The following is an 11,594-nucleotide window of genomic DNA, read 5'->3' on the forward strand; positions in this document are numbered from 1 at the left end:
TGTGGTTTCCGCAGTTGCACTCATTATTTGCTTTTACATTGATTCCTATGGGAAATATTGCTTCTTTTTACAAACTTTTCTACTTAAGAACCCGATCACAGAACGAATTAAGTTCGTAAGTAGAGCTACCACTATATATAAGACAGACTGAACCAGATTAGAATGACAGACAGGTAGGGAGATGGACGGATAGATAAATGTTTTGTTACCCCTGATCAGTCTCTTATTATCTCCAGTCCAATTTTAATTTGAGAGTCAGCTGTGGCAAGATTCATTTTCAGGAGCAACAAGGTTCCATCTCCACTAATTTGATTTGGAGAAGGGTTCGAACTTTAGTCTCAGTAGGGAAGCATCAGAATATATTTCAGCCACTTCGTTTGGGGCTGTGGGGGGCAAAATGAATTAAAAACAGAAAGGATGGTAGATCCTTTGGAGGATAAGGGCAAAGTAGATGGACCATGGGGCCTTTTTCTGCCGTCATCTTCTATGTTTCTATATTAACCAGAGTATTAACTTAGCAGAGTTAGTAATTGATAAATTATTGAAATATTCCCTTTAAAAAAAAAAAACACCCCAAACTGGAAAGTTACCGAGATATCAGGAAAAGATTTGGGTTGTGTAGTTAAAGGCCATGCCAGAAAGAACAAACGAGATTGAAGAAGAGCATCAGAGTAAATCTGAATTTCTCAGTCTTAGCTACCCTGCCTAAACACATTCTATCAGCAGAGCAAGATTCAAATCCCAGGGCAGCTCAAATCTCTCCTAGGCAGAGTTAGTGGAAGCCATCAAACTCCCTGGCTATTCTTCCAGTGTCCAGGAATCCATTCAACATCTGCCAAGGAGAGGAAGTAGGAAGGTAGGAGGAGATAGAGGTGGAGAAGGAAGGGGGAGAGAAAGTCAAAGAAAGTAGATGGGAGAAGAGATAGCGTGAACCTGACCCTGAGATAAGAAGATGTTTTGAAGTAGACAGCCTGTTATTTTAGAAAGAATTATAATTTTGTGTTCTGTCGGGCTCTCTGGTAGAATCCTCCCAAAAATTCACAGGTACAAATTTCAGACACACACACGTTTGAAAATTCAAAACAATGTTCTTTATAATGAAAATTCACTTAAACCAAGCCCTCTTTTGGTATAGCAAAGAGCACTTGTCTCCAAACAAACTGGTAATTGGTACAAGTCCCTTATCAGTTCTGTGATACTTAGCTTGCAGCTGTGAGGCAATTCACAGTCCTTCTTCTTTCACAAAGTGAAACACACTTTGCTCTGGTTTAGTTTCAAAGCAGGGAAAAATCAGCACACAAAAGGTCAAAGTCAGTAAAGCAGTCACAAAACACAACGATCAGATAATCCTCCACAATGGCCAAACCCACAGGCTGCTATTTATAGCAGCCTCACTAATTACCACAGCCCCACCCAACCACAGGTGGCCTCATTTTCTTTGATAATAATCTCTCAGTTGTTGCCTATGCATCGCTCTCCGCATGCGTGGCTGTATCATTAACTCTTGTTCTGAAACCAAGGAGGAGCTAGATAATTGATCTCCTGAGCTGTCTGCCACACTCTCCTCCTCCCTGTTACTCCTGTCTTCTTGGTCAGAGGAGCCTTCATCATATTCCACCGGGGGCAAAACAGGCCTGCAGCATGTGAATGTCTCCCCCACATCCACAGTCCTTGGGGCAGGAGCTGGGCCAGAGCTAACCACAACACTTCGTAGTTTAGTCTTTGAGATTGGAATGCATTTTGCACGCGGGAACTGTAAATGACGAAGGTGGTGGAAGATCTTAAGCATAAAACGTATCGGGAAAGACTGAATGAACTCAATCTGTATAGTCTGGAGGACAGAAGGAAAAGGGGGGACATGATTGAAACATTTAAATATATTAACAGGGTTAAATAACGTCCAGGAGGGAAGTGTTTTTAATAGGAAAGTGAACACAAGGACAAGGGGACACAATCTGAAGTTAGTTGGGGGAAAGATCAAAAGCAACGTGAGAAAATATTATTTTACTGAAAGAGTAGTAGATGCTTGGAACAAACTTCCAGCAGACGTGGTGGATAAATGCACAGTAACTGAATTTAAACATGCCTGGGATAAACATATATCCATCCTAAGATAAAATACAGAAAATAGTACAAGGGCAGACTAGATGGACCATGAGGTCTTTTTCTGCCGTCAGTCTTCTATGTTTCTATGTTTCTAAATCCAATGTGGGGAAAAAAATGAAAGAAATGTTTTGAAAATTACAAGCCTGTAAAGCTCGTATTCTTGGAGCAGCCAGCCAGATCCCAGTCCAGGTGCAGAACAGTAATGATTTAGATTGATAATAATTAATAATAATAATAATAATAATAATAATTATTATTATTATTATTTATTATATTTGTATACCGTCCCTCTCATGCCAAAAAAAGGGATTTTGGTGATTTTTTAAAAATTATGCTTTGTTTATAGTAATGTATGGAGGAGAAAAATATTGGATGTATGGAGGAGAAAAATAAAAATCTTTTTTAAGAGAAAGAAAGTTCCAGATATGTCTGAGACGACAAAACCACGCAGAGATTGTCGAATCTCTGGATTGCGTTGCAATCTCTCTGCAATTATTTGAAAAGCCTCTGACAACTCAAATCAATTTGAAGGTTCGGTGTGACTGGATGATTCCATTGGCTCTCCGTGAAATCCCAATTTTCCCCTTTGAAACTTTGCTTGGCTCGTCTCTCGGAGCTGCGTTTTAAATTTTATTCTCTCACATTTCTGTGGGAACCCCAGAACATTGGGGTAATTTTTTTTCTCATGCTTTCATTTTTCTCCTTTATGTGGGGAGATGTTCCAGGGAATTGTTTCTCTTCCCAAAAAATAAAATAAAAACATAGCTTCGTGTGAGAAAACTGGTCTTTGGTGAATGTTGCAGAAGCAGCTTAATTATTAATTATATGGGAATAGACTCTAGAAAAAGTACAGAGAAGAGCAACAAAGATGATTAGGGGACTGGAAGCTAAAATAAGTGAAGAACGGTTGCTGGAACTGGGCAGGTCTAGTTTAATGAAAAGAAGGACCAGGGGAGACATGATAGCTGTCTTCCAATATTTAAGGGGCTGCTACAAAGAAGAGGGAGTCAATCTATTCTCCAAAGCAGTGATTTTCAACCTTTTTTGAGCCGCGGCACATTTTTTACATTCTAAAATCCTGGGGCACACCACCAACCAAAATGACACAAAATGACACCTAAGACACTTTCCTCTCTTTTCCCATCCCTGTCTCCTCCCCACGCTTGTGTGTGTGTGTCCAAAAACAGGCGAGGGCTCAGTTTTTTCCCTCTCTTATTCTTTGGGTGCTTTTTATCATATGCTTTAAATCAAGAGTCACTTTTCTTTCTCTTTTGTTTCTCTCTCTTTCCTCTCATTCTCTGTCTGACTAAATCATTTTCTCATTTCTCTGTTTTTTCCTCCCCTTTTTGCTCATTTATCTCTCTCTCTCTCTCTCTCTTGCTTTCTTTCTCTCTGACACTTGCTTTCTCTCTCTTTCTCTCTTTTCTTTCTCTTTCTTTCTCTCTCACACACTCTTTCTCTCTCTCTCTCTCTTTCTCTCTCTTTCTTTCTCTCTCTCTCTCACTCTCTCTCACTCAGCAAAAAGTTGCAAGACTGGAACCTGAGCTTCCTTTTTCGCGCCACATCTGACCATGTCTCACGGCACACTGGTTGAAAAACACTGCTCCAAAGCATCTGAGGGCAGCACAAGAAGCTGGAAACTACTGTAATCAAGGAGAGAAGCAACTTAGAAATTGCAACTTAGAAATCTAACTGGTAGGAGAAATTTCCTGCCAGTTAGAACAATTAATCCATGGAACAGCTTGCCTCCAGAAGTTGTGAATGCTCCAACACTGGAAGTTTTAAAGAAGAAATTGGATAACCATTTGTCTGAAGTAATGTAGGGCTTCCAGCTAAGCAGGGGTTGGACTAGAAGACCTCCAAGGTTCAACTCTGTTATTCCATTCTATTTTATTTGTAGAGAAGCTGCGAGTTAAGGATGCACCATTGATGAGAATGTGCATGATCTTACAAGATGTTTAAAAGGCAGACTAATCATATTCATTTCCTGAAAAAAGGCAGGATGTAAAAAAATACCTCCTTCCAGTCGTTTCCCTCCACCTGCTTTTCATGTTTAATTGCATTTTCTCAAATTAATTTGGGAGAGGGGCGGCATACAAATCTAATAAATTATTGTTGTTGTTGTTGTTGTTGTTATTATTATTATTATTATTATTATTATTATTATTATTATTATTATTAAATGAGCCGGGGTGGCGCAGCAGGTAGAGTGCTGTACTGCAGGCCACTGAAGCTGACTTGTAGATCTGAAGGTCAGCGGTTCAAATCTCATCACCGGCTCAAGGTTGACTCAGCCTTCCATCCTTCCGAGGTGGGTCAAATGAGGACCCGGATTGTGGGGGCAATATGCCGGCTCTGTTAAAAAAAGTGCTATTGCTAACATGTTGTAAGCCGCCCTGAGTCTAAGGAGAAGGGCGGCATAAAAATCGAATGAATGAATGAATGAATGAATAAATAAATAAATAATTACCTGTTAATTGACTGTTTTGTTTTTTCTTCTCAAATTTTTAGGGGAGTGCCTTTGGAGAAAGAGGGCCACATCTCTTCTGCAATTGTGTCATCCGTTCAGAGTAAAATCACTCAGGTAAAAAAAAACTAAGCGTGTTCCTGATTTTCTAAGCCTTCGCGGTTACCGCAGTTCTTGCTCAAGCATCTTGTGGGGTGTTGGGTTTTGCATGTTGCAGAAGAGATGCCTGAAATTTGATCGCTTTATGTTTGCGAGAGGAGGGAGCTTCTTTGTTATCTCTGGGTGCCAATGTTTGTGATTTAACAGACACTTCCCCACTCACAACCACAACAGAAATTCTGTCACTAAGCAAGGCTGTTGTTAAGCAAGTCATGGCTAGGTTTGCATCCAGATTTTAAACTGTTGGGAACAGGAAAAAAAACCTTTGTATCTGTAAAAGAACTGGAGAAAAAGGTGGATCTGGGATCGGATTGGGGGCTGGGGCTAAACCCACTCGTTCCTAACACTTTTTAAATGTTTATTTATTCACATCCTGCCTTTATTTTTTATTATTTATTTTATTTTATTTATTTATTAGATTTGTATGCCGCCCCTCTCCATAGTCTTGGGGTGGCTAACAACAGCAAAAAGACAATATGAACAAATCTAATACTAAAAGTAATGTTAAAAAAACCCCAATTTAAGAATTGTACATAGAGAAATACTATGCATAAATTTTATACGCCTAGGGGGAAGGGAATATCTCAATTCCCCCATGCCTGACGACAGAGGTGGGTTTTAAGGAGCTTGCGAAAGGCAAGGAGGGTGGGGGCAACTCTGATCTCTGGGGGGAGCTGGTTCCAGAGGGTTGGGGCCGCCACAGAGAAGGCTCTTCCCCTGGCTCCCGCCAAATGACATTGTTTAGTCGACGGGACCCAGAGAAGGCCAACTCTGTGGGACCTAACTGGTCACTGGGATTCGTGCGGCAGAAGATGGTCCTGGAGATATTCTGGTCTGGTGCCATGAAGGGCTTTATAGGTCATAACCAACACTTTGAATTGTGACCAATGCAGAATGCGGAGTGTTGGTGTGACATGGGCATTGTTTTTACAATGATCTTTTTTCAGCTCAGTAAATAAATCTATTCACCTCTTTCCTTTTATTTGTGTGTAACATATTTGTGCTGATAATGAAAAGAAGGGAGACAGGACAAAAGGGTGTGTGTATATGCGTGGGGTTTTTTTGTACATTTTCACGGGTATAGGTATGTATGTTTTGGTGTGTTTGGGTCTTTTGCCATGTAAGATTGAGACTGTGTTTGTGACGTTTCGACGAGATCACACTCGTCATCTTCAGGCTGGTGTTTTGAGATTTGTGCTGCTGCGAATAGCGATTATTTATTTATTTATTTATTTATTTATTCAATTTTTATGCCGCCCTCCTCCTTAGACTCAGGGCGGCTTACAACATGTTAACAATAGCACTTTTTTAATAGAGTTAGGCTATTGCCCGCACAATCCGGGTCCTCATTTTACCCACCTTGGAAGGATGGAAGGCTGAGTCAACCTTGAGCCGGTGATGAGATTTGAACCGCTGACCTTCAGATCTACAAGTCAGCTTCAGTGGCCTGCAGTACAGCACTCTACCTGTTGCGCCACCCCGGCTCATGAGTGTATTCTCGTAAAAATGTCGCAAAGACACTCTCGATCATACACAGGAAAAGACCCGAACACACCAAAACGCACACACATACATACATCATATATTTCTGTCAAATCACAGAACTCCACAGCAGTCGAGCTTCGGAAAGGGAGTCTTGACTTCAAATCTTGGAAAATGACCACCAGTGAAAAGATTTATTTTCTCCCTATTGAGGAAAAGAAATGCAGAAAATAGACCTTTTATTTGCTTCCTTGTTTAGTAAACGGGCCCAAGAAACAGTCTGTGCTAATAGCCTTGCCTGCGTTACAAAAACGTATACATTTTACTGATAGCCGTGGTTAAAATCTTGGATATCCTCCAGTTAGCTACATTTTCCAGAGTGACTGAACAGAAGCCAACAATTTTGCAGCGCAGACATGGCCAAGAAAATACTTCCACACATACTGAAACTGGCCATTTGAATTGTGGGAGCCAAAATTTCTTGCTTCCTCTAAAAGATGGTCTGCTCAGAAGCAAAAAAAATCCTTCACATAATTTTCTAAAACCACATTAACTCTTCAAAATACAGAGATGTGGACAAATCATGTCTTGTTACACAATGCTGGTTAACTGCTTTGCACGATTATTTACAAAATAACAGAGACCTTGGAGGTCAATCTTGTCCCAACTGCCTGCTTGAGCAGGAGACTCTTGACTATTTCAGACAAATGATTTGCCCAGTTTCTTTTTAAAAACCTCCAGTGTTGGAGCACCCAACAATTTCTAGAGGGCAGTCATTAATTGTTCTCACTAGCCAGGAAATTTCTCCTTACTTCTAGGTTGCTTCTCTCCTTGATTAGTTTCTGTTCTTTCGGGCTCTCTGGTAGAATCCTCCCAAAAATTCACAGGTACAAATTTCAGACATACACACGTTTGAAAATTCAAAACAATGTTCTTTATAATGAAAATTCACCTAAACTAAGCCCTCTTTTGGTATAGCAAAGAGCACTGGTCTCCAAACAAACTGGTAATTGGTACAAGCCCCTTATCAGTTCTGCGATACTTAGCTTGCAGCTGTGAGGCAATTCACAGTCCTTCTTCTTTCACAAAGTGAAACATACTTTGCTCTGGTTTAGTTTCAAAGCGGGGAAAAATCAGCACACAAAAGGTCAAAGTCAGTAAAGCAGTCACGAAACACAAGGATCAGATAATCCTCCACAATGGCCAAACCCACAGGCTGCTATTTATAGCAGCCTCACTAATTACCACAGCCCCACCCAACCACAGGTGGCCTCATTTTCTTTGATAATAATCTCTCAGTTGTTGTTGCCTATGCATCGCTCTCGGCATGCGTGGCTGTGTCATTAACTCTTGTTCTGAATCCAAGGAGGAGCTAGATAATTGATCTCCTTCTGAACTGTCTGCCACACTCTCCTCCTCCCTGTCACTCATGTCTTCTTGGTCAGAGGAGCCTTCATCAGATTCCACCGGGGGCAAAACAGGCCTGCAGCATGTGGATGTCTCCCCCACATCCACAGTCCTTGGGGCAGGAGCAGGGCCAGAGCTAACCACAACAGTTTCCATACGTCGCTTCTTGTCCTGCCTTGTCCTGCTTTGGAAAATAGGTTGACCCTCCTAGATCTTCTTTTAATTAAAACTAGATCTAACCCCATTCCTGCCATCACTCTTTGTATGTCTTTATAAATAATGTTTACAGTCGTTATTATAGCTAGCCTTCTGCTATAATAATATTTCTTTCTGGAGCAAAAAAAAAAATAGCATTTCCAAATGTTTAAGATAACACAGTGAGATTCAAGGAAATAAGCACCCTTCAATGCAGAACCTAAGAACAGCCACCGTTAGAAAGTGCATTGGTAGATTTGATGGAATTGTTCTGATCTGACAAAGTTGTTTCCCTTTGGGGCAGTGTCTCTGAAGCCACAAGCTCGCCCCTGGTCTGGAATTGCCCTAAAATAAAAAGATTGCTTTTGAGAAATGTCAAACCATCCCAAGCAATTAAATGAGACGGCTAACCAAACTTAGCTTATCTAAAATATTATCTGTCTCTTTTTTTTTTTTTTTTGGCCTGCTGATTATCCTTGTCAGAATATGTAAGCAGACTAGAAGCTCCTTATCTATCCATTTTACATTTTCTCCATTGAGATGAATTTGTGGAATCGTTGGTGCCTTGGTATCTTTACTTACAGACGTTTCATTTCTGAACTAGGGAACATCATCAGTGCTAGAATAGAGCGGGCCCTGCCAGGGTTGATGGGAGTATTTGGCGTTTCCTTGATTAAGCTATTGTTTACTCAGCTCCTTTAGTAGTAGTAGTAGTAGTAGTAGTAGTAGTAGTAGTAGTAGTATGTCAGTACAACACAGCAAACGAGATCACTATGCTGGATTTCGTATTTCATCACCAGTCGGGCGCTTCCCAAGCACCTAGGACTGCGTGATGTAGCGGCGAATTATGTTTGCCGATCCCAGTAAAGTGGCCTTTTGCAATTGACAGATGGAGATTTTGTCAATTCCGATGGTTTTCACATGTCCGCTGAGATCCTTTGGTACTGCGCCCAGCGTGCCAAGTACCACTGGGACCACTTTCACGGGCTTATGCCAGAGACGTTGCAGCTCGATTTTTAAATCTTTGTATTTCACTAATTTCTCTAGCTGCTTCTCCTCAATTCTGCTGTCTCCTGGGATTGCGATGTCGATGATCCATACTTTCTTTTTCTCCACGATCACAAATTTCTTTTTTTTATTTATTTTTTATTTATTTATTTATTTATTTATTTATTTATTTAGACTTGTATGCCACCCCTCTCCGAGGATGGATGGATAGATACATAGATGGATATAGATATAGGTATAGATATAGATAAAACAACCAGAAATAAGAAAATGTGGAAAGCAGAAGGGAACTACAATGCTGTAAAACTATACTAATGGAATTATATTTGATGTACTGTATGTTTGTTTTGTATGTTTTATTAATAATAATAATTATTATTATTATTATTATTATTATTATTATTATTTATTGGATTTGTATGCCGCCCCTCTCCGAGGACCCGGAGCGGCTCACAACATGCAATACGAACAATATGTATACAAACCTAATAGTTAAAAACAGTAAATTAAAATCCCATTATATAAAAAACAGTCAGTCTACTCAATCACATCCACACGTAACATTTAACGGTCAGAGAAGTAGGGGGCATGATCTAGCTGCCCCAAGCCTGGCGACATAGATGGGTCTTAAGTGTCTTGCGGAAGGCGAGGAGGGTGAAATTGTATTGAGGTCATTATTGCTGAAATTGTATCAAGGTATGAACAGAGAGCAAACCCCACTCCGTTCTATCACTGATGATGTTAACCTAGTTGGGTAACGAAATGTTTGCAAGAAAACAACCTAGCTCAGATAGTACCAAGGACCCAACAGTCCTCCTCCTCCTCCACTCCCCAGGCTCCCCTCCCTTATAGCGCTAATGATGTCCGCTAGTTGGGCAGTGAAATGTCTACAAGGAAACCACCAAGGACAGAGAGCATCCTCTTCCTCTTCCTCCCAATCCACACTCCCTCCTAGTTCTGCTGATGTTCCCTAGTTGGGTAACAAAACACCTGCATGAAAACCACTAAGCTCAGAGAGCACCGAGGTGCCTGCAATTCAACCCTAAGCTGCAGATATTCCCTTCCTTTGGCGAAGTGGAATGTTTGGGTTTGGGTGGTAAGAAATATCATCACCTCAAGGCTCGACTACTGTAATGCTCTCTACATGGGGCTACCTCTGAAAAGTGTTCGGAAACTTCAGATCGTGCAGAATGCAGCTGCGAGAGCAGTCATGGGCTTTCCCAGAAATGCCCATGTAACACCAACACTCCACAGTCTGCATTGGTTGCCGATCAATTTCCGGTCACAATTCAAAGTGTTGGTCATCACCTATAAAGCCCTTCATGGCACCGGACCAGGGTATCTACGAGACCGCCTTCTGCCGCACGAATCCCAGCGACCGGTTAGGTCCCACAGAGTGGGCCTTCTCCGGGTCCTGTCAACAAAACAATGTCGTTTGGCAGGGCCCAGGGGAAGACCCTTCTCTGTGGCGGCCCCGACCCTCTGGAACCAACTCCCCCCGGAGATTAGAACTGCCCCCACCCTCCTTGCTTTTCGCAAGCTCCTAAAAACCCACCTCTGCCGTCAGGCATGGGGGAACTGAGATATTCTTTCCCCCTAAGCCTTTACAATTTATGCATGGTATGTTTGTTTGTATGTATGTTTGGTTTTAGAATTAAGGTTTTTTTTTAGCTGTTTTGTATTGGATTTACATGCTGTTTTTATTCTGTTGTTAGCCGCCCCGAGTCTGCGGAGAGGGGCAGCATACAAATCCAATAAATAATAATAATAAATAAAATATACAATATGCTGTTGAAGAGGTCCTCGGTCAACCTTAGGTAGAAAGTTGGCTTGATTACTGTTGCTGTCTGACTTTGCTTTATGCTTCCTTTGTGTGCAGGATCTTATGGCCAAGGTGAGGGCGATGCTTGCAGCTTCTAAAAATATTTCAACCAGTGCCTCTTGAGACGGAAAGATGGAAGAAGCCCTAGAAGGAACAGAAAGTCCTCGTTAGCTGCGGGAAAGAGAGTCCTCCTGCAACGCTGCTGAGTTGCAAAACTTCCTTTGCAGAAAAAAACAGCCTTGTAAATTATGTTCTGATTGGTTTCTCAGTAAGAATTTTACAACAAGAGGTGCCTGTATATTTGTAAATATGACATTCCGGCGAGTGTTACACAAATAAAAATTCAGAGAAATCCTTTTTATTAGCTAAATGCTATCTGGAAATTGGTTTGTTATTGTTTCCCTTTGCTTTGCTTTGCTTTAATTTCTCCTTTTCTTTGTTTCAGATGACCTCATGCTTGCTTTTCAATCAGAGCCCACTATAGTAGTGTGTATAAATTGAATTTAGCAGAACAAAGCGAGGAAATGCTAATAAAAAGCAGCCGGCAAAAGGAGGAAGAAAATTAGGCCGAAGGACTGACATTTATTGAGCTGTATAGATTTTGCTTGGAGAGAATAAGGCAAAAGGGTCGAAGAGAGCAGATCCCTAATATTCTCCAGGCTGTAATTGGGAGCTGACGTGCAGGGTTTTATGGCCCCCAGTCAGAAAAAAAGCTAGTTATTTACTCTGTGACAATCATTCCAAGATTTGGAATAAGACTTCTTAATAACTTGCTGGAAAAAGAACTCAGGGTCCTCCAGATACTCAGAGTTCTGCTCATAAAAGTAAATCTTGATTTATTTGAGTTTATCATAAAATCTCTCTTTCTCTCTCTCTCACATATACACACACACACAATTGATTTCTTTGACTATGTCACAAAGGTGTTGGATCAAGGTGGTGCCGTGG

General features: G+C 41.0%; 1 protein-coding gene across 12 annotated transcripts in view; it reads left to right on the forward strand.

The window, feature by feature from the left end:
• The window catches only part of SFSWAP (splicing factor SWAP), a 151,944-nt gene extending 140,928 nt beyond the window's left edge, over positions 1-11,016 (forward strand). For all 12 annotated transcript variants that reach the window (XM_070762561.1, XM_070762563.1, XM_070762562.1 and 9 more), the window contains 2 exons: positions 4,618-4,690; positions 10,704-11,016. In XM_070762561.1, coding sequence (XP_070618662.1) covers positions 4,618-4,690; positions 10,704-10,769 — 139 coding nt within the window. In that variant the 3' untranslated portion in view covers positions 10,770-11,016. The remainder of the gene's footprint in view (positions 1-4,617; positions 4,691-10,703) is intronic.
• Positions 11,017-11,594: the final 578 nt, after the last annotated feature.

This window comes from Erythrolamprus reginae, chromosome 10 (assembly GCF_031021105.1).
Source record: "Erythrolamprus reginae isolate rEryReg1 chromosome 10, rEryReg1.hap1, whole genome shotgun sequence".
NCBI lineage: Eukaryota > Metazoa > Chordata > Lepidosauria > Squamata > Dipsadidae > Erythrolamprus > Erythrolamprus reginae.